This window comes from Callorhinus ursinus, unplaced genomic scaffold (genome assembly GCF_003265705.2).
Source record: "Callorhinus ursinus isolate GAN/ISIS: 27379988/994484 unplaced genomic scaffold, GSC_fseal_2.0 scaffold34, whole genome shotgun sequence".
In the NCBI taxonomy this organism is placed as follows: Eukaryota; Metazoa; Chordata; class Mammalia; order Carnivora; family Otariidae; genus Callorhinus; species Callorhinus ursinus.
In genome coordinates, this window is record NW_027397096.1 from 13,310,738 (window position 1) to 13,334,872 (window position 24,135).

The 24,135-nt window shown below is 37.7% G+C and overlaps 1 protein-coding gene across 9 annotated transcripts in view; it reads left to right on the forward strand.

Moving 5' to 3' along the window:
• TRIM37 (tripartite motif containing 37) overlaps positions 1 to 24,135 on the forward strand; it is a 187,858-nt gene that overhangs the window by 66,647 nt on the left and 97,076 nt on the right. For 7 of the 9 annotated variants that reach the window (XM_073879528.1, XM_073879527.1, XM_073879534.1 and 4 more), the window contains 3 exons: positions 14,768 to 14,892; positions 20,455 to 20,505; positions 21,837 to 21,918. In XM_073879528.1, the coding sequence (XP_073735629.1) occupies positions 14,768 to 14,892; positions 20,455 to 20,505; positions 21,837 to 21,918 (258 nt within the window). The remainder of the gene's footprint in view (positions 1 to 14,767; positions 14,893 to 20,454; positions 20,506 to 21,836; positions 21,919 to 24,135) is intronic. The other 2 variants (XM_073879530.1, XM_073879531.1) reach the window with 1 other exon arrangement.

The following is a 24,135-nucleotide window of genomic DNA, read 5'->3' on the forward strand; positions in this document are numbered from 1 at the left end:
TTTTTTTTTTTTTTTAAGATTTTATTTATTTATTTGACAGGGACACAGCGAGAGAGGGAACACAAGCAGGGGGAGTGGGAGAGGGAGAAGCAGGCTTCCCGCGGAGCAGGGAGCCTGATGCGGGGCTCGATCCCAGGACCCTGGGATCATGACCTAAGCTGAAGGCAGACGCTTAACGACTGAGCCACCCAGGCACCCCAAAAATTCTTTTTTTTGGACAGGATTATGTACGACCAGAAGATTGGGAGATCTATGTGTGCTATATTAGGAACTTTTATGCAATAGGAATCAGCTGATTCAAGTTTTCTCCATCATGTTTGGGAACAAGATAAAATTAGTAAGATTTATTCTGTTTTGTAAGTGCAATTTTTGGGGGGCACCTGGGTGGCTCAGTCGTTGGGCGTCTGCCTTCGGCTCGGGTCATGATCCCAGGGTCCTGGGATCGAGCCCTGCATCAGGCTCCCTGCTCGGCGGGGGGCCTGCTTCTCCCTCACCCACTCCCCCCGCTTGTGTTCCCTCTCTCGCTGTGTCTCTCTCTGTCAAATAAAAGAATAAATAATCTTTAAAAAAAAAAGAATTCAATTATTTTTATGGGGAATAGCCCATAGAAATCTGTGAATCTATAAAAGATAAAAATCTTCTGACATTGTGACTTAAGTCGTGACTTTGAGATAGAATATTGCCGATTATATACGGTGAGTCTTATGGTAAAATTAACATTTTTATTTGTTAAGGAAATTTTTATTAAGTACCAAATATATAACTGGCATTTTTTTAGATGTTCAGAACATAGCAGTGGACAAAATGGCAAAAACGTCTGCCTTCATAGAATGGGGTAGGTGGGAGGACTCCTGGGTGGCTCAGTTGGTTAAGTGTCTGCCTTTGGCTCAGGTCATGATCTCAGGGTCCTGGGATCGAGCCCCGCCTTGGGCTCCCTGCTCAGTGGGCAGCCTGCTTCTCTCTCTCTCTGCCTGCCACTCTCCCTGCTTGTGCGCTCTCTCTCTCTCTCTCTCTCTGACAAATAAGTAAATGTAATCTTTAAAAAAAAAAAATAAGAAGAATGGGGTAGGTGGGGTTAAAGTACATAGGGAATGAATAAAGTGTATAGTGTTACATAATAGCTGATACAGTAATCTGTCTTTTTTTTGGTTTTGGAATTCTTGAATTCCTTTCTTTGCCTAATACATAGCTGTTTCCTTGGATTATTCTTTTAATTATCATCCTGGGGATTCCATTCACTTTTTTCCATTTACTTTTTTTTTAAGATTTTATTTATTAGGGAGAGAGAGAGAGCACAAGTTGGCGGGAGGGGCAGGGGGAGAAGGAGAAGCAGACTCCCCACTAGGCAGTGAGCCCGAGTCAACGCCAGGCCAATCCCAGGACCCCCAGATCATGACCCCAGCCAAAGTCAGATGTTTAACTGGCTGAGCCACCCAGGTGCCCTTTTTACTTATTTCTTGGCTTGAATTCCATGTTTCCTGATTTCCATGGCTTCCTCTCTCTTGCTTTACTTACTTGTTTTGGTATCACATATCCTCCTTTAGTTTTCCTGAAAGGTTAATCAGGATAAATTTTTCTTTGTTTTGAGAGAGAGAGAGGGAGGGAGACAGCAAGAGTGAGAGGCAGAGGTGGGGGGGCAGAGGGAGAGAGAGAATCCTAAAGAGGCTCCATGCCCAGTGTGGAGCCCGACACAGGGCTCGATTTCACAACCCTGATATCATGACCTGAGCTGAAACCAAGAGTCAGATGCTTCACTGATGGAACTACCCAGGTGCCCCTCAGAATAATTTTTCAAGACTGCATGTCTGAAATATTTTTATTCAGTCTTTACACTTGACTGACAGCTTAATATAATTCAGTATGTAAATATTTATTTAAAGACTCTTGTTTTATGGGGCGCCTGGGTGGCTCAGATGGTTAAGTGTCTGCCTTCAGCTCAGGTCATGATCCCAGGGTCCTGGGATCGAGCCCCGCATCGGGCTCCTGGCTCAGCGGGGAGCCTGCTTCTCCCTCTCCCACTGCCTCTCCCCCTGCCTCTCCCCCTGCCTCTCCCCCTGCCTCTCCCCCTGCTCCTGCTTTCTCTCTCTCTCTATCTCTGTGTCTCAAATGAATAAATAAAATCTTAAAAAAAAAAAACTCTTGTTTTTCTCTTTAATATTCTTAATTGTGCATCTTCCCCTAGTCCAGAGATTGTTTTTTCCTCTCCAGAGAATAAACCAGCACCTTTCTGCTAGAGTTTTGAGACAAATTTAAACCATCTGTGGTGGAATAGGGGCAGGGATCTAGGGATCTGTGTACTTTTTTTTTAACAGCTTTATTGAAGAATAATTGACAATAATTGGCATGTATTTAAAGTGTATGACTTGATAAGTTGTGATAAAGTATATACCTGTAAAACTATCACCATAGTCAAGATAGTGAACATATTCATTATCCCCCAAAATTTCTTTGCGCTTCTTTATAAATTCTCCTCCTGCTTCTCCAGGCAACGCCCCGTCTGCTTTCTATCATAGATAAATTTGCATTTTCTAGAGTTATAATTGGAATCATACATATTATGTACTTATTTTGTTTGACTTCTTTCAGTCAGCAAAATTATTTTGCAATTCCTTCATATATCAGTTGTTCTTTCCTTTTTAATTGTGGGTAGTGTTCCTTTGTGGGTTTTTTTTATGTTTATTTATGAAAGTAATCTTTATACCCACTGTGGGGCTCAAACTCACGACCCCATGATCAAGAGTCCCATGCTCTTCTGACTGAGCCAGCCGGCACCCCTTCTTTGTGTGTGTGTATGTGTATGTATGATATACATTGTATTGCATATGCCACATTTTGTTTTTCTGTTCAGTTGTTTATGGCCATTTGGGTTGGTTCCTGTTTTGGCTGTTACAAATAAAGTTATAGTGAACATTCACATACAAATTTATATATGGACATATATTTCCTTTACTCTTAGGTCCACCCAAGCTACGGTGGCTTGGTAAATTGATAGGTATATGGGTAACTTTTTAGTGCCTGCCAACTATTTTCTGAAGTGATTGTACCATTTTGTATTTCCATCAGTAGTCTGTGAGAGTACCGGTTCTTCCACATCATTGCCAATACATACTCAATTTTTTAAATTTTAACTAGTCTCATAGGAGTGTAATAGCATTTTATTATGGCTTTAGTTTGCATGTGTCTTACAACTAATGATGTTACGCTTTTTTTTTTTTTTTTAAGATTTTATTTTTTTGACAGAGACAGAGAGAGGGAACACAAGCAGGGGGAGTGGGAGAGGGAGGACAGTCTTCCTGCTGATCAGAGAGCCCATTGTGGGGCTCAGTCCCAGGACCCTGGGATCATGACCTGAGCCGAAGGCAGCCACTTAACCGACTGAGCCACCCAGGTGCCCCGTTAAGCATCCCTTCTTGAACTTAATTTGCCATCCGTATATTTTCTTTGTTGAGGTGTCTTTTCGATCTTAATAAAGTGTAAGTTATCAATTTGTTCTTTTGGTGTCATAGCTAAGAAATTTTTACCTAACCCAAGATCATAAAAAGTTTTTCCTGTGTTTTCTTGCAGAGAACTTGTAGTTTTAGATTTTATATTTAGGTTTATGGTCTTTTTTAATTAATTTTATTTTTAGTGTGAGATATGAATTCAAGGTAGTTTTAAAAATTTTTTTAATATTTTTTTGGTAATGGTTATCCATTTTTTCCAGCACCATTTGTTGAAGACCAGTGTTTCTTCACTGAATTGTCTTTGCATCTTTTTAAAAAATTAGTTGTCCATGTATACATTGGTATATTTCTGGACTCTGTTCTGTTCCATTGCTTTATTTATTTTTAATGATAGTACTATACTGTTTTCATTACTATAGCTTTATAATAAAACAGGTAATGTTAGCTTTCCAGCTTCGCTCTTCGTTTTTTTAGAGTTGCTTTGCATTTCTTTGCAGGTTCTTTGCATTTCTATATGAATTTTAGAATCAGCTTGTTAATTTGTACCAAAGAGTTTTGGGGTTTTGATCAAAATTGCATTGGATCTATAAATCAATTTAGGAAGATGTAACGTCTTAATACTGAGTCTTTGTTCATGAAGACTCCATTTATTTAGGTCTTTTATAATTTCTCTTAGCAGTGTTTCGTACTTTTCAGGATACAAGTTTTTCACATTTTATGTCAGATTTATTCAGTATTTCAAAATTCTTGATGCTATAGTAAATAGTGTTTTTAAAAATTTTTAATTTCTGATTTCTTGTGCTTATGTAATTGATTTTTATATATTGATCCTGTATTTTTCAATCTTGCTAAATTTATTAGTTCTAGTTGCTATCTTTTAGATTCCTGGGATTGCCTGTAGATAATCTTGTTATCTCTGAATACAGACAGTTTTCTTTTTGATTTGCTTTTTATTTAGTTCCCTGTCAGGTTTTACTGACCAGAACTTCTAGTATTGTGTTGATTTAAGTATGATGTTAGCAGTGGGTTTATTGTAGATTTTTTTTTTTTTTAAGTAGGCTCCATGCCCAGCATGGAGCCCAGTGTGGGGCTCAAACCCACAACTGTGAGATCAAGACCTGAGCTTAGATCAAGAGTCGGATGCTCAACCAGCTGAGCCACCCAGGCGCCCCTATTGTAGATATTCATTATCAGGTTTTGGAATTCTTTTCCTGTTTGATGAGAATTTTCATTAGGAATGAATGTTGGATTTCTCAAATTCTTTTTCTGCATGTATTGAGATTATCATATGGTTTTCTTTTTTCATTCTTTAAATGGATTAACTTTTTTTAAGATTTTATTTCTTTGTCAGAGAGAGAGAGAGAGCGCGTGCACAGAGCTGGGGGGGTGGCAGGCAGAAGGAGAAGCAGGCTCCCCACTGAGAAAGGAGCCTGATGCGGGGCTCCATCCCAGGATTCTGGGGTCATGATCTGAGCTGAAGGCAGACGTTTAACTGACTGAGCCACCTATACGTCCCATTAACCTTTTTTTTTTTTTTTTAATGTTATACCAACTTTGTACTTAAGGGATAAAAACCCTGATTTGGTTATTGTCCTTTTAATGCATTATTAGATTTGATTAAGTAAGATTTTGTTTAGAATTTTTGCATTTTTGTGCCTGAGGGATATTAGATGGTAATTTTCTTTTCTCAAAGTATCTTTCTCTGGCTTTGTTATTAGAGTAATGATGGCCTCAAAGAATTTTAAACTATGCTCTCTTCAGTTTTCTGGAAGAAGTTGTGTAGAATTGGTATTGTTCCTTTACAGGTTTGATACAGTTTACCAGTGAAGACATTTGGGCCTTGATTTCTTTGTGGAATGGTTTTCAACTACAAATTCAGTTTCTTCAATTGATTTAGAGCAGTTTATCTTATTTCTTATTATTTTATTTTTTTTTTAGAGCGAGTTTGTGGGGTGGGGAGGGGCAGAGGGAGAGGAAGAGACAATCCTAAGCAAATTCCACATCTAGTGCAGAGTGGGCTCAATCTCACAACCCTGAGATCATGACCTGAGCCAAAATCAAGAGTCAGATGCTTAACTGACTGAGCCACTCAGGTGCCCTTATTTTACTTATTTCTTGAGTGAGCTTTGGTAGTTTGTGTCTTTCAAGGAATTATTTCATTTGAATTTGTGAAATTTATTGGTGCAAAAATCATGATACTCTCTTGTTATCCTTTAACGTTTGTAGAATGCAGTGTTATCACCTCTTTCTTTCCTGATAATGGTAATTTGTGTCTTTTTCCCCTTTTTGTTGATGTTTTCAAATACATAGCTTTTGGTTTTTCTCAGTTGTTTTTGTTTTCTATTTTACTGATTTTTGTTTTGATCTAAGTGTTTTCTTTCTTTTGCTTTGCATTTAATTTGCTCTTTTTCTAAAATCTTAAGATGGAAGTTGGCGTTGTTGATTTGAGACATTTGTGTTCACAATACTTTCTTCCTTTGTGATTTATTCTTTGACCCACGGTCCTTCAGAAATGTTATTTAGTTTCCAAAAATTTGGGGGGATTTTCTGATAGTATGTAATGTCATGAGGTTAAGGTGGTGGGTGATGTTGTGTTGGTCTACTATATTGTGAATTTTTTGTCTACTTGTTTTATTATTGAGAGAAGGCTGTTGACATTTTCAGCAATAGTTGTGTATTTGTCTTGTCTTTTGGCAGTTCTATCAGTTTTTGCTTCATATATTTTGAAGCCATACTATCAGGGTCCTAAACATCTAGGATTGTTGTATTCTCTTGATTAATTGTTCCCATTATCACTGTGAAATGACCTTCTTTATCCTCATAACATTTTTTGCTTTGAAATCTATTTGATTTCAAAAAGTCACTTCTTCTTTAACTATGATATATCTTATTCTGACATTTTATTTTTAATGTATTTGTTTCTAAACATTTAACGTCTGTGTCTTGTAGGCTGCATACAGTTGGTTCTGGTCTTTTAAATCCAGTTGGACAATCTTTGACTTTTAACTGGGATATTAAGGATGTTCACATTCATTGTACTTATTGATATTGTGAAGTTTGTGTCTAACATCTTGCTGTTTGTCCTATCAGTTTCTTGTTCCCTGTTTTGGTCATTTTTGAATTGAGTTTTTTTTTTTTTTAAGATTTTATTTATTTATTTGACAGAGAGACAGCAAGAGAGGGAATATAAGCAGGGGGAGTGGGAGAAGGAGAAGCAGGCTTCCCACGGAGCAGGGAGCCCGATGCGGGGCTCGATCTCAGAACCCTGGGATCATGACCTGAGCCGAAGGCAGACGCCCAACAACTGAGCCACCCAGGAGCCCCTTGAGTATTTTTTTCTTTTATCTTGAGTATATGGATTAATCTGAACTTAAAAAAAAAATCCCCCAATGATCTACTTAATAAGACCTAGATCCGGGGTGGGGCGGGTGGCGCGCCTGGGTGGCTCAGATGGTTAAGCAGCTGCCTTCAGCTCAGGTCATAATCCTGGAGTCCCAGGATTGAGTCCCACATCAGGCTCCTGACTCAGCAGGGAGTCTGCTTCTCCCTCTGACCCTCTGCCCTCTCATGCTCTCTCTCTCAAATAAATATATTAAATTAAATTAAAAAAGACTTAGATCTAGGGAATGATCAGGAGTTTAAAGTGGGGGGAAAAAGCATTACTAGTGATGAAAAGTAACACTGACAAAAAGGGAACATTCTACCTTAAGAAAAAGTAGGTAAGACAGTTATGATTTTGTATTCTAGGATAAACTCAAAATAAAAAGCAGATACTGACAGAATTATAAGATTTTGATAAAATCAGTATAGTGAGTGATTAAATAGCTAAAAACTGATAGCACCAACTAACAAAAGGTGTAAGAATAGAGGATATTTGAAAAAGAAAAAATTAAGTTGTTTTCTTTAAAAGGTATGTGTGGAACTCTGAATCCAGAAATGAAGAATACATATTCTTTTTCAGTCCATATGAAACCATTTCAATACTTGATCATGTACTAAGGTATATAAAAGTCTGAAGAAATTTCAGAAATATATATAAAGAACATGTTCTGTCACCGAAGTATAGTTAAGGTAGACATCAAAAACAAAAGCATTATTTTAAAAATCATATATATGTAAATATGCACTGAGGTGTTAAATATCTACAAAGTTCTTGAGCTAAAGAGGACATTGCAATTGAAATGATAAATTAGGGCGCCTGGGTGGCTCAATTGGTTAAGCGACTGCCTTCTGCTCAGGTCATGATCCTGGAGTCCCTGGATCAAGTCCTGCATCACGCTCCTTGCTTGGTGGGGAGTCTGCTTCGCCCTCTGACCCTCCCTCCTCTCATGTGCTCTCTCTCTCTCATTCTCTCTCTCAAATAAATAAATAAAATCTTTTAAAAAAGTGAAATTTATTGGGCTGCCTGGGTGGCTCAGTCATTTAAGCTTTTGTCTTTGGCTCAGGTCATGATCCCAGGGTCCTGGGATTGAGCCCCACATCGGGCTCCCTACTCAGTGGGCAGCCTGTTTCTCCTCTCTGTCCTCCGCTCGTGCATTCTCTTGCTCTCTCTTTCAAGTAAATAAAATTTTTTTTAAAAAGAAAATGATAAAGCATTAAAATATCAGACATAACTAAGGGATATTTAGAAGGAGACTTTTAGTCTAAAATGCAGTTTAGGAAAATTATGAATAAATGAGTTAAGTGTTCAGCTGAACAAGCCAATAAAGGAACAATAGTATAGAGGCATAAAATGGAAAGAAATCATGAAGATATTGATGAAATTCACAAAAGAGAGTGTCGTGAAATAGTTGGGAGTATCTGCATACCTAATATTGGATCTTTGAAAAACATAGATATTCTAGCAAGGTTATCAAGAAAAATGAAGTGTCCAATATTATATTGGGAAGAAGAATTGGACTATAAATACAGTAGAAATTTAAATAATAAAAATTTTTAAAACTAAATATTTACATAGTGCTTACTATATACCAGTGTTTTATGTGCTTTACAAGTATGAGCAACTTTATTGAGGTAGAATCTACATGAAGAGGATAATTTTTAGGAAATTGTAATTATCAAGAGTCACTTAAGAGTACATAATTAATTATTTTATTTATTAAGTAGACTCCACATCCAGTGTGGAGCCCAGTGCGGGGCTTGAACTCATGACCCTGAGATCAAGACCTGAGCTGAGATCAAGAGTTGGACACTTAACTGACTGAGCTACCTAGGCGCCCCATAGAATGTCTATAATTTAAACAAGAAACATTAAGTGAATTTTATTGGTAATAAGTCTGCTTCAAAAGGCATAAAATTCAGGCTAATGGAAAATTTTTACCAAATCTTTAAGTATCTGTTGCCTATCATAAGTAATTTTTTCTTAATGAATACAAAAGTATTACATACCATTCTTTGAAACAATGTAACATTAATAGCCAGTTGTCATAAGAACAATATAAGAACATTAAAGCTCAGTTTTATTGAAAACTAAATGCCAAAATCTTAAAAATGTACTAGCAGACAGAAATCAGTAGGATATTTATGAAAACAAGCAAGACTAGGGTGCCTGGCTGGCTCAGATGGTGGAGTGACTCTTGATCTTGGGGTTGTGGGTTCGAGCCCTACATTGGGTGTAGAGATTACTTAAAAATAAAATCTTTTCCTTTTGGGGGGGTTTCCTTTTTTTAAATTTTAAGTTCAATTAATTAACAATATAGTGTATTACTAGTTTCAGAGGTAGAGTTCAGTGATTCATCAGTTGCATACAACACCCAATGCTCATTCCATCACATGTCCTCCTTCATGCCCACCACCCAGTTACCCCATCCCCCCCCCACCTCCCCTCCGGCAAGCCTCAGTTTCTTTCCTATGCTTAAGAAGTCTCTTATGGTTTGTCTCCTCCTCTGGTTTCATCTTGTTTTATTCTTCCCAGGTTTGGGTTTTTTTTTTTTTTTTAACCAGAATCATGCTGTATGTATTGTTCTTTGATGTGCTTGTTGGAGATGTTCTCAGCCTAGCACACTCCTTTTATCCATTCTATATTCCACAGAGATAGATGTTTGGGTTGCTTCATTCTGCTGTTATAATTATGCCCACTTTTGTGCACAAACTTGAGCACAGGGGCTAGAATTTGAGGGGAAGAGTGTCAGTTTGATCCCTTGGCAATCTGAAGTGAAGGTATGTTGACTTGGCATTTAGCAGGTGGCAGGCCGTGCATGGACTCGGGCAGGAGGGTGGCTGGACTGTGAATTTGGGACCCACAGGCTGATGGCATCGTGTGTGACAGGGACGTGGCTCATTTTGCTTTTAATTTTTGTTTTTCTGGGAAACTCGATCTCTCCCTGTATTCTAAATGAAAGCCTTGCTGGATAGAGTATTCTTGGCTGTAGATTTTTTCCTTTTAGTAGTTGGAATTTATCATGCCACTTTCTTCTGGCCTGCATAGTTTCTGCTGAAAAACCCACTGATAGCCGTATGGGGTTTCCCTTGTATGTACCTGCTTTCCTTTCTCTTGCTGCTTTTAAAATTCTCTCTTTATCCCTACTTTTGGCCATCTTATTTACTTTGTGTCTTGGTGCAGACCTCTTTGGGTTGGTTGTGTTGGGGGCTCTCTGTGCCTCCTGGATCTGGATTTCTCTTTCCTTTCCCAGATTCAGGAAGTTTTCAGCTATTATTTCTGCAGACAAATCTTCTGCCCCCTTTTCTCGCTCTTCTCCTTCTGGGATCCCTATCATGCAACTGTTACGCCTGACAGTGTTGCTGAGTTCCCTGGGTCTGTTTTCATTTTGTGTATTTTTTCCCCTTCTCATCTGCTCGGCTTGATTTCTTTCCATGACTCTGTCCTCCGGGTGGCTGATTCTTTCTTCTACTTCCTCTTTCTTGCTATTTATTCCAGATGGTCTATTTTTATTTCCATTTAGTGAGTCCAGTAGCTCTAGTTGGTTCCTTTTTATGTTTTCTGTCTCTTGGTGGAGGGTCTCATGGAGGTCCTGCACTCCTTCCTCAGTTCTAGCGAGTATCTTTATGAGCGTTACTTTAAATTCACTATCAGACATATTACCTCCGTTTCGCTTAGGTCTCCTGCTCTGATTTTGTCCTATTCTTTGATTTGGGACATATTCCTCTGTCTCCTCATTCTGTCTCTTGTGTTGTCTGTTTTTCTGTTAGGAAAGTCAGCTACGTCTCCTGCACTTGAAAGTAGTGGCTTTATGAAGAAGAGGTCCTGCAGTGCAATGTGTGTTCCCCAGAACCTGGTGCTTCAGGGTGTGTCTCCTATGTGTGTTGCTCCAGGGGTGTCCTACCATTGTGGCTAGGATGTGTTTGCCTTCAGTCCTGTTGTCTGCGATGGCTCTCTGCCTGTTGTGGGCAGATTCTGGTGCCTGTGGTGTTAGTGGGCTGCTCCGGGGCTGCTTTGGGCTTGAGTTGAGTCAGACCAGGCGTTTGCCAGAGATGCAGTAGCACCAAACTGCAGGCACTGTCCCTGTGTAGTCCCCTGAGAAGCTTTTGTTGGTGGGGCCTGCAGTCAGATCCACTGCCTGCCCCCAGTCCACTGCTGGGGTCACAGTCAGACTGGTGTGTGGTTATCTTCCCCTCTCCCTGGGGCAGGAGTGGTGCTGGCCCTTGTCTGGGCTGCGCGCACACTGCCAGGCTTGTGGCACTGCTTTGATGGGATCTTGCCAAGAGCGATCAGAGGGGGTGGATCTGCTTCGCTGTGGCCTCTTGTCTATGCCGGGCTGCGGAGAGTTTGTTCTGCCAGTTTTTGGGCTGCTTTCTGGGTTATTTATGCTGATGTGGGTGCTCTCTAGGCAGCCACGTGGCAACAGGTGAGCCCAGGGACGTCCTACTCAGCCATCTTCCCAGCAGCCTCTGCAAAATAAAATCTTTAAAAACAAAAAAAACCGAAAAAACAACAAGCCTGGGCAAGGTCAATCAAAGGAATGAAAGGAATGTTTCATTACCAGAAAAATATTCTTGATTATAACTCGAGATTAAAGGACAAAACCACATGAATATATAAATAGAAATGAATAGGATAATAATTTTTAAAACATTATTGTATTTGATTCTCATTCATGGCCAAATTATTTAGCAAACTAGGAATAAAAGGGAACTATTTTAAAGATCTATAGGAAACAGTCTGAATGGTAAAACTTGAAAATCTCTCTGATAAAGAATCCAGGGTTGCCTCTTATCATTGCTTCATTTCTGAGTGTACTGGTCCTGTGTATTCTTTTTAAAAGATTTATTTATTTTAGAGAATCTCAAGCAGACTCCCCACTGAGTGCAGAGCCTGACGTGAGCTCAATCCCATTACCCTGAGATGACCTGAGCCCAAACCACGACTTGGACACTTAACTGACTAAGCCACCCAGGCCCCGGTCCTGTGTATTAAATTAAGACAATAAATGTAGTATAAATATATTGAAAGGAAGAAATAAAATTGGTTATTTGTAGAGGATGTGGTTATCTACATAGAAAGTATATAACTTACACCTTTTTAGTGAGTTAATCTTGGTTGCGGATATACAATCAAGGCCTAAAAATCAGTAGTGTTTTCATATATCAGGAATAATCAGCTAGAAAACTTAATTAAAAAAATCCTATTGATAATAGTAATAAAAATGGAGAATTTTGAATAAGTTTGATAAAATATGTTGAAGACCTTGTTTTTTTTTTAAGATTTTATTTATTTGAGAGAGAGAATGAGCAGTGGGAAGGGGCAGGAATGGGGAGAGAGAGAGGAACAGACTCCCTGCTGAGCAGGAAGCCTGATGTGGGACTCTGTCTCAGGACCCAGAGATCGATCATGACCTGAGCTGAAGACGGACGCCTAACCAACCAACTGAGCGACCCAGGCACCCCTGTTGAAGATCTTTGTAGACACTACTATAAAACAAGAAAGAATTGAATGAAGAAATGTCCTGTATTTCATTAATTCTCAGACGTATGTTATACCATCTTTGAAATGGGATGTGTCTTAACAGTTGATATGGCCATAATTTATTGACTTTTTTTTTTTTAAAGATTTTTATTTATTTGACAGACACAGCAAGAGAGGGAACACAAGCAGAGGGAGTGGGAGAGGGAGAAGCAGGCTTCCCGCTGATCAGGGAGCCCGATGTGGGGCTCGATCCCAGGACCCTGGGATCATGACCTGAGCCAAAGGCAGACGCTTAACAACTGAGCCACCCAGGCGCCCCAACTTTCTTTTCTTAATGGCACATAAAATAGTTATGTTTAATAACGTAGCCTATTACATTTTGTGGGCTACAGTATACTTATCTAGGGGAAAGTTCAATATTCCCAGTGTACAATTCTCTTGATATCATTCTACAAGTGTTGTTCCGTCTTTATTTCAACATGAATTTTCTCAGAATTTGGTAAAATTCCAATATTAATATGAAAGACAAGGGGTCCCAAATAGCCAACATACTCCTGGGTTTAAAAAAAAAAGTTGGGATTCTTGTCCTATATCAAGACATAATGTGAGAAACTTGCATCTGTGTACAGGAACTGTGCACAAGGGTCTTTATTTACTCCTGAGTTACTTATGAAGAATGGGAAACAACCCAGTTGTCCATTGACAGAGAAAAATAACTTAATGCTATATATATGCAATGATATTCTCTTTAAAACTGCTGAAATGAGTAGGTTTATAAATATCAATAAACAAATCTAAAACTGTGGTAAGTAGAAAATGTAGGCTACATCGTGACATAGCTTGGTAGTATTTGTGTAAAGTCTTCAAAACAGAACATTGCTGAACACATAATGTGGAAATACGTGTATAGCAATAATAAACTTGAGTGAATTATCTTTGAAGGAAATGGAATCAAGGAAGGATATTTATAATATGCTTTCAATAAATATTTGAATACAAGCTATAAGTTTTGATATTTTTCATATGATACTAGTCATATTATTCTTTGTGAGCTATAAACAACTATAATTTTTTTAAACTTTTTTTTTTTTAAGATTTTATTTATTCATTGGAGAGAGAGTGAGAGAGCACGAGCCAGAGGTGGGGCAGCCGGGGAGGGAGAAGCAGACTCCCCATTGAGCAGGGAAGCCGATGTGGGGCTCGATCCCAGGACCCCAAGATCATGACCTGAGCTGAAGGCAGACACTTAACCATTTGAGCCACCCAGGCGCCCCTAAACAACCATCATTTTAAAGATACAAACCTAGTTGTAGTGAGTGTTATGAATATCATTTATATGGTATATTAATTTGATAGGGCATCCATAGCTAAATACCACAGACTAGGAGGCTTAAACAACAGAAATGTACTTTCTTATAGTTCTGGAGGCTGGAAGTCTGAGATAAGTGTCGGAAGGTTTGGTTTCCCCTGAGGTGTCTCTTGCAGATGTCTACTTTCTGTGTCCTCCAAAGACTTTATCTCCAAATATAGTTACACTGAGCTACTAGGGGTTAGAACTTAACATAGGAGTTTGATGGAGACACAGTTTAGTCTATAAGAGTTTATAAAGCTTTCTCCCTTATGGCTTCATGATTGTTTTAACAAGCAAGCTGCAGCAGATATTATTCCAGTTGTACAGATAAACAGATTCTGAGAGTCATATAATTAGTGCATGGCAGAATTAAGACTTCAAATTGGTTGTCTTGAATAGAAGGTCTTTTTAACTACCACACTTATTAAAATTGAATTTCTCAGTTTTACGTTTGGTACTACATAAAGTGGTGTTTTCCAAATTGATGTAGGTTAAGACTTGTTTGGGTCTGTTATATTTTAACATTTCTCTCCTTCCTGGAGTGCACTTTGAGAAAATCTTGTTTGAAGGCTATTGACCTATAGAGGTTTGTTTGTTAATATACATAATAGCTTCACTATGCCAGTCTAAAATATATTTGTGGTAGCTTCAAGGAGAGAAAAATGCATTAAAATCAAATATGCTTCTTCAGTGACTTCATCATTAGAATGGAAATAACCTAGATCCTATGTAGTTTCTTAACTCTCAAAACCACTTTGAAAGTCATTCTATTTTTCTTTATCTCACATTTTTTTCCAGCACATAACCAACATAATTTTTTTTTAAAGATTTATTTATTTTAGAGAAAGCACACACGAGCAGTGGGGAGGGACGAGGGAAAGGGGGAGAGAGAATCCTCAAGCAGGCTCCCTCCTGAGTGGACCCTGACGTGGGGCTCAATCGCAGGGCCTCCAGATCATGACCTGAGCTGAAGTCAAGAGTCAGCCGCCTAACCAACTGAGCCACCCAGGCGCCCCTAACCAAAATAATTTCTGTTTTTATTCTTTATTAAGGATTTTGAGATGCCATTAAATATTAATTTTGTTTATTCAGTTTTTTTTCCTCACACAGCTGCGGTCTTGTAGTAAGAGTGAGTTGATATCTAAGAGCTCAGAGATCCTCATGATGTTTCAGCAAGTTCATCGAAAGCCCATGGCATCCTTTGTTACCACTCCTGTTCCACCAGACTTTACCAGGTATGACATAGTTTTTTATCTGAAGTTTATGTGCAAATACATATACTTGTTTCAAAAGAATGTTATTTTTCTTAACTCCATGGTTTTTTAGGGTGTTATTTATAATGATGTGGTCTGGTGAACTTTAGTTGTGCATGTAAGTCTGGTTAAAAAAATACTTGTGGACTTACACTTGATTGTGAAGAGAGGAGCTTGGATTAGGAGTTAGTTTCTTCCTAGAGTGAAGGGCACGTTCACTTCTGTGAATTGATCCCAATTCAATTTCATTAGTATCTGTTCACTTTTTTAAATTGAGGTATAACTGACAGTAACTTCATATTAGTTGATCACGACACAATCATGATCACGTCATTAAGTTTAGTTAACATCTCTCACCATAAACAGTTATAAAATTTTTTTTGTAATGAGAACTTTTAAGATCTACTCTCTCAGGAACTTTCGAATATGCAATACAGTATTATTTACTATAGTCACTATACTGTACAGTACATCCCCATGACTTATTTTATAACTGGAAGTTTATACCTTCTGACCCCTTTTTTAGATTCCACATATAAGTGAGATCATATGGTATTTGTCTTTCTCTGACTTATTTTACTTAGCATAATGCTCTTAAGGTCCATCCATGATGCAGTATGTTCATTCTTTTATTTACCTTTTGAATTTACTTATATTTCATTATACAGTGACTGTATTGCTTACATATATGTTGTCTGAAGCAAAACTCAGAAAACAGATGAAATGCCAGAAGATTCTGAAGGTGACATGATGTTACCTTCATATCCTAAAAGGTAGTGGGAGGAAACAGTTGGTTGCATTCTGTGCATCTTTTTAGTTTTTATTTGGGGCAATCTTAGAATTCTTTCAAGCATGTGGTGTTAGAGCAGTGGTTCCTCACATTAGCTGTATATTCAGTTGGGATTCTTTTGAAAATTACCAATGCTGGCTCATACCTCAGGTCATTTGAAATAAAATCTTAGTCTGCTTGGACTTCCATAACAAAATACCACAGACTGGGTGGTTACTTACTACAGAAGTTTATTCTCTCACAGTTCGGGAAGCAAGAAGTCCAAGATCAAGGTGCGAAGACATTTGATTTCTGATGAGGCCTCTTGCTGACTTGCAGACAGCTACCTTCTCCCTGCATCCTCGAAAGACCTTTTCTCTCAAACACAGAGATCGGTGTTTGGTGTCTTTTCCTCTTCTAAGGACATGAGCTTTATTGAGTTAGGGTCCCTCCCACCCTTATAACCTCATTTAACCATAATTACCACCGTAAAGGTCCTGTCTCCAAATACATTGCGGGTTAGGGCATCAATGTACAAATTTTGGGGGACACAATTCAGTCCATAACATTGGGTATAACTAGACATTTGTATTTTTTTCTTTTTAAATTTCCTTAGTTGATTCCTATGATGAGAGGTTAAAACACTGCCTCAGATAAAAATATATTGGTACAACAGATTTTTGTCCATCTTAGACTTTAAAGATGGCTTATGGAATATTGCCAGATTTTTCTACTATGTTGAGAGCTGTGGTACCTTTTGGAAATAGCCTTTGTTTTAAAAATGTTTATATGGTTAACTGCCTTTTTTCTTTAATATGTGATGCCCTCTGATGGCCACAGGGCATTGATGGTACTAGACTGTATAGTGCAAGCCAGGGTTCTTCAACCATTATTGTTGATCAGGGTAATTCTTTGTGGGGTGAGGGAGCTATGTTGTTTATTGGAGGATGTTTAGCAGTATCCCAGTAGCACCTTTCCCTTTACAGTTGTGACAAAAATATTTCCAGACATTGCCAACTGCTTCCTGGGAGCAAAACTGCCCCTGGTTTAAAATCACTGGCATAACTGGACCATCCACAGTCCTATAAACAGAAGAGAAAATTCTTTTACAACCAGAACTCAGGTAGTTCTGACTGATAAGTCTTCATTTCTCTTGGAATTAACAAACCAGGTATAATACTCCTATTTTAATCAAGAAGAATATTAAGAATATTATTAAAAGGACTTGATATTTGCTATCTTTAAGTAGATTTGGGTTAACCTAGGATGTTCACCAGTATCCCAAGGCTGCCTTTTTGATAAAACGGTCAGTCATTTCAGTTTTAAAGAATACCTTTTCTGAACCATTCCATCACCAGTGCAATGAAATATAAGTTTTAAAGGTAAATGTTTTTCATTTCAGAGTATGGTGTATGGATCACTTATCAGAACCAGCTGGAGTGTTTGTCCAGAATGCAAATTCCCAGGGCTCTTCCCTGACAATCAGGTGGTGGTGTCCAGAAAATGAATCTTGGGCATCCTGAGTAATCCTGCACTAAAATTTGAGAACTGTAGATATAGATAAACTATGCTGATACTGCTTGGTGCAGCTCATTAAGCAGGCATATCTCCGTTAGACTTCTTGTCATATCTCTCTTACATCCAGTGATTATTTTGCTTTCTGTTCCCTAAGTGCCCAAGTGGCTCAGAACCCCAACTGTCCCTTCCTTTTCATTACCTTCTTTTTTGGGTGTAGATGGAAGGGACTGAAATTGGGAAGGTAGGGAGCAAGGGAAGAAGGTAGGAGGAACATCAGTAAAGAGGAAACCACCAAAAATTTAAAAAACAAGAAAGTATGACAATTCAGGAGCTTTCCATGGATAAAGTTCACCTTAGGACCCTCTCTCTCCTCAATAAAGCTTATTGTTGCCTTACTGGAAATTTTGACTTGTAACTTCACTGTAGTTTTTAATAGAAACTCAGTTTGTGGGTTGCAGTATATAGGAAGCAGGTGTTCATCTGTTGATGCATTGAATCAGCATAGTAGAGAGATCCAAATAAGAAAGGCCAACATTTATTGACATTAAGTTAGGATCAGATTTTAGTTGTGCAAAGGCAGTGGTGAATGTTCCTAAGCTTTGTTCTCATGGACCTGGATTGCTTTAAGTTCCATTAGTTGATTCATGGTGGAGCCACAATGGAGAATAAAGTTACTGAACAAGTACAGTGTTATTTATTTAAGATTGTCTATATGTTTAGTACTGTTGTAGGTGCTACACAGGAGACATGGAAGAGGGTATCCATTCCATGTTAAATAATAGAGAATTGTATATTAAAATCTATTATTTGTTACTCAATTACAGTTGGCCTTTGAACAATGTGGGAGTTAGGGAGGCCCCTGAGCATTCGAAAATCCACATACAACTTTTGACTCCCCAAAAGCTTAATTACTGATAGCCTACTATTGACCAGGAGCCTTATGGATAACATAAAGTCGATTAACACATTCTGCATGTTGTAAGTATTATATACTGTATTCTTACAATAAAGTAAGCTAGAGAAGAGAAAAACAAAAGAGAAAATACATTTGCTGCACTGTATGAAAAATATCCACATATCAGTGAGCCTATACAATTCAAACCCATGTTGTTCAAGGGTCAGCTATATAATGCATCCTGCTTAATGCTGTCCCATAGCACTAATTTGTTAATGATGTTATTTTTCAAAAAGTTTCCCTAAAAACTATACATATGTAGTATACCACAATACCCTAGGATTGGTAGATGTTTTCTGTGCTCTGAATGTGATTTTCTCTCAGCAGGTGTGAGCTAGGGCAGACGTAATATGCTATCTTGGTTAGTGAGCTTTAGCAATCTATTCTAGTTCTTTAGCTCCTAAGCTTTCCATCGCTGTTCTGAGTTAAATATGTCATTTCCTTCTATTTATTTTGTGTTTTGGTGGACTCTTTTGACCCTTAATGGCTGATAAAATTATGACAACGATAGTCTGGTCTTACAGCAAAAACAACAAAGGAAATGTATCACGCTGGATATTAAGGATATGGTGGAAAAAACATTATGAAAGATGTTATGAATTTGGTGAGAGAACTGACCAACACTGGTGTGATTGGAAGTTGCATGAAATTATAGCCAAAAGCATATCATGACGTGACCAAATTTGAAAATTATCCTGGGGAGACTTCCTTGGATCTCTGATTAGGTTTGTGGTTCCAGGTAGGCTTCCTAGGTACTAATTACATTGGTCCTACTAATTGGGGTTTGTTTACATTGAGTGTGAGGAGAGCATATAATGGAGAAAAGTTAGAGCAGACCTCCAATAGTGGTCTGTGACTAATAAGGAGTAGTAAAGATTAACCAACCAAACATCTGGGAATGAGGAATGTGAGTCTTCTAAGAAAAAGTAACAGCTGCCTAGGGATATGGTTAGGGGTGCTTGATAGTAAGATAGTAGCTATATAGTTAACTCTTGCAGGGCAAACTTCATCTACTTACTATGAAAAAGATAACGAGCTATTTATCTGTACATACTTACCATAAAATAAAAAATAATATGTATATATTTTTTAAAGATTTATTTATTTTAGAGTGCGCTTGCAGGACCAGGGAGGTGGGCAAAGGGAGAGAGGATTTCAAGCAGACTCCACATCCAGTGCAGAGCCTGATGCAGGGCTCAGTCTCACGACCCTGACATTATGACTTGAGCTGAAATCAAGGGCCAAATGCTCAACTGACTGAGCCATCCAGGCGCCCCCCCCCCAAAATCATATATTTTTAAATCTATGCTGTATTTTCACTGGCAAATCACTAATTTCTTTAGGGACCATCACAATATGAAAATGCTGTGGATGTTATCTTGTATCTTATTTTGGTAATAACAGATTTTCATGAATTGAACTTTAGAAGATATATCTGAGAATGTAGTGAAATGGCTTGCAGTATATCTTTTTGGTAAATTATTAATTTTATAAATATAAGTACTGTATATTATACTATCTATGATGGTATTTATCATGTTTTTATCATAAATGTTTATCTTTAGCATAAATGTTTTACTGACTCTAACTTTTGAGGTGTTTGAATGACAATGCTACAGACTGTTTACATGATCTAAGGGTATATACTGTGGTTGTGTTATATATAGTTCACTTCCCTTTGGAGAAGACTGTATGGAACTAGAGTTGCCTGCAGTAATCTTGCCTTGCCAAGAAACTGTTAATGTGTTCATCCACTCTATTTGCCCCCATGTGATTATGTATTTTTATTCTATAAAACGATATAGATTTATTTGCTAGTAGTTGAGAATTTAAAGTATTTAAGAATGTCAATATTTCTCATAATTTGTTCTAGAGAAGGAAGTTTGGAGATTTATTGTGATGTCTTTTGCTTTCTTTTGACTTTATTAAACCTGTTTATATTTGTTTCGTATTTTAGGTTCCCAGCCTAAGCACCCATTTCTTCCTTTTCCTTTTTCCATGAGTACTTTTGAAAGTCTCTTATGTTTATTTTAATACTTAATCATATATTGCCTCTAAAAAAACCCCAGCTATTTTTTAAAGTATTTGTTGGGTCTCTTAATTGTGAACTTTTGATGTCACCTTTTGAGGTTTATGTATTCATTTGATTTAATGTTTACTTTAGTAAGGATTTAAAAATATTTCTTAGGGACTTAGTTTAACAGCATTTTTAAGATATTACCGAGGGACTTAACTTTGGTTTTTAACTAAATGAAAGTTTAAACTTAGCCAAATAATTTTTTTGCCTTTTGCTTCTTTTTAGTGAATTAGTACCATCTTATGATTCAGCAACTTTTGTTTTAGAGAATTTCAGGTAAGAGTTTTTTTGACAATTGAGGTTTTCTGTATGTATACATAAGAGCCAGGAAGGTATCATTCCGGGTAGGATACAGACTTAATGAACTGTGTCACTCAGTCTTAGAAGAAACAAGTTTAATATTAGAAATATATAAGTCATTTGTCTGGATTGTATTATATCTTCAGGGCAGGTTGCTTCTCTAGTCTGGGAAAAGGAACGATTTTTTTAAAGAAGAGGGTCCACTTAGCCTTTGCTAGGGAGGGGTGATGGGGATTATTAAGGTCGTTGACACCTGCCACCTATCCTTAGAAATAAGAGGGGTGGGAAGAAGTCCATTTGAGTCCATTTATCTTAGTTAAAAGTGAGAAATTATGGATGAGAGGACATAATTGTAAGAAATTTGTAGGCTTAGTAACTTGCATGTTATTTTGTTAGCTTTTACTGCTTTTTCTCTAAAATTAGAAGCAAGGATCTTAAAACACAAAGGTCTTAAGGGACTTGTCTTCAGTGACAGTTTGGAAATGGAGAACCACGAAATAAAAGGCCTTTCCTTGGGGAGAGAAATTCCGGGAGTTGATAACCATCAATAGAAGGCTAAACTGTGAAAATTTATACCACTTCCTATTTGTCTTTTCTCTTGGCGTGGAGCCTGCTTATTTTGTGGCTAAAATATAAACTTTCTGAGGATATCCCCACATATATTAAGATTTAGCACATTTCTTAAGTTTTTCCATATTAAAAAAAGATAATTGTACTACAGGGATGTGAGGAAGAAACATTATTTTTTTCTTTTCTTTTATGGTGAAAGACTGCTTGTTGAGGTGGTAATTAAATTCAGGACACTTAGTCTTATTTTTATATTTTCCTTTTCCCTTGGATGTCACAGTTTTGTGGTTTTTTAAAAAAAGATTTTATTAGCACGCATATGCACGTGTGTGTGCAAAGCCGGGTGGGAGGGACAAAGGGAGAGAGAAAGGGACAAGCAGACTCCCAGCTGTGCATGGAGCCCAAAGTGGGACTCAAAATCAGGACCCTGAGATCATGACCTGAGCTTAACCGACTGAGCCACCCAGGTGCCCCTTGAATGTCGCAGTTTTGAGGTTTTTTTTTTTTTAAACCTGAAAGTGAAAAGATACTGCTGAATATTTCAATATCATTACATTTTCTTTTGTTTCAGAATGTAAGTATATTTAAATTTATACAGTAGAATCTTGATTTGTTCAGTCACCTTCATTTACTTGTTTAGGACTGCAAATAAGTAACAAAGTGCTTGGAGTTTGATTTTGCCTGTTGCTATTTCACAACAGTTTTGATCTTGGAATTTGGTTGGTTTTCTTTTACTTCAGCACTTTGCGTCAGAGAGCAGACCCTGTTTACAGTCCACCTCTTCAAGTTTCAGGACTTTGTTGGAGGCTAAAAGTTTACCCAGTAAGTTTTTAATGTTTCTAATGAATTTTGAAACCAAGGTCTTTCTTTCAGGGTTCTGTAGCATACTGGTTCACTTTTTTTTTTGAGAGAGAGAGAGCGAGCAGGGTGTAGAGGGGCAGAGGCAGAGAGAGAATCTCAAGCAGGCTCCATACTCAGTGCACAGTCCTTCATGGGGCTCAGTCTCATGACCCTGAGATCATAACCATAAGCCAAAATTAAGAGTCAGATGCTTAACTGACTGAGCCACCCAGGTTCCCCCACTTTTTTTTTTATTCGGAAATTTCACTGGTTTTATTAAGCAATTCATGAATTGGCAGCATCCCATATAACAGAGAGATGTTCCCTGGTTCACTTTTTTAGTGGAGTAAAGAACTAAAGTAATGACAATATTATGGTTTTTTATAGGGTATATTACTAAGTGTACCAAAAAAATGAGTTTAGTGTGAACAGTATGAACCTTGACCTTAGTGAATTTTCTCGCTTCTAAGAAGATATTTATCTTTAGAAGAAATGTTTAAAATTCTTATTTTAAAAATCATTTTTTATTTTTATTTTATTTTTTAAAAATATTTTATTAATTTATTTGACAGAGAGAGACACAGCGAGAGAGGGAACACAAGCAGGGGGAGTGGGAGAGGGAGAAGCAGGCTTCCCGCCGAGCAGGGAGCCCGATGCGGGGCTCGATCCCAGGACCCTAAAATCATGACCAGAGCCGAAGACAAACGCTTAACGACTGAGCCACCCAGGCGCCCCTTTTATTTTTATTTTTTATTTATTTTTTTAAAGATTTTAGTTTATTTGAGAGAGAGAACGAACAGGGAGAAGGATAGAGGGAGAAGCAGACTCCCTGCTGAGCAGGGAGCCCAACATATGGGGCTCAATTCCAGGATTGTGAGATCATGACCTGAGCTGAAGGCAGCTGCTTAAACCAACTGAGCCACCCAGGCACCCCTAAAATCATTTTTTAAATAAAAATAAAATATAGATACAGAAAGCTATAAAAAATACATGTATGCTGATTACATACTCATGGTGCATTTCAGTATGTTTCTTTGACCTATGTATTTTCTGTAAATTGGCAGCTGGATGTAGTAGCATGATGACATGTATAGTTGATTCTGGTGGCAAGGGTATGAGCAGTATTGTCTTCTTTTATCACATCATGTCTAGTTGCATCTCTTTTTGTGATATTGGCTGCTATCAGTGCTCATTTCCTACATCTTAATTCACTGGGAGTTGTAAAATAGTGATATTCTCATTTTATTGTTTTTTATTTATTAATTGCAGTACTTTTATAGAGATATGTTTCTAAGAGATGCTTCCCATTATCAGTTACTTGGCTACCCACTATTATAGTTCATAAAGAAGAAACAGGATTTGTTCCTGTTATTTACCAGTTTTCCCTGTTATTTTCTGGACGTGATCAATAAATGGCATTATGAACTCAGATTTATATATATATAATCTCCTTAAGTTGGCTTCTTTGTCACTTTGACCCTAAAAGTCTCTAGCAGTGACTCTAGTAGTTAGCTTTCTTGTTCTTTTCCATGGCAAGATATTCTAGCCATCTTGTCCATTTCCTACTCCATATCTGGAATTGGCCATTTTATTCAAAGAGCCCTGATTCCTATTAGTGGGGAAATGGTATTTCAAGACCAGACTGCTAGGGATGCTTATTTCTACCAAGTTGGTCACAGTTTCTAGGCCTCCTTAGTGAACAGAGGTAGGAAATACATAGATAAATGTGTATGGGTATTTGTAAAGGGGGAAATCTGCATTTATTTATTTAAAATTTATTTAATAGACTTTATTTTTTAGAGCAGTTTTAAGTTAAACATCAAAATTGAGTGGTAAGTACAGAGAATTCCATATGCCCCCTGGCCCCACATTCTTGCCCCATTATCAGCATAGCTTACACCGGAGTGGTACATATGTTACAGTTGATGAACTTATATTGACGTATTATTACCCAAAGTCCTAGTTTACATTAGAGTTCATTATTAGCCATGTACATTATACGTGTTTTTTGTTATTTAGTTTGTTTTTAGGCCAAAGAGTATAGTTAGAGAAAAACTGGATGGGAGTATGGATAAAATTGAATTGGATAAGCTTCAGGGATCTCAGCAGAGAAAAAATATTTGAACACTTTAAAATTACTATACAATTGAATATTGGGGTTTTCTTTGGATACATGTGTGTATTTTTTAAAGATAAAAT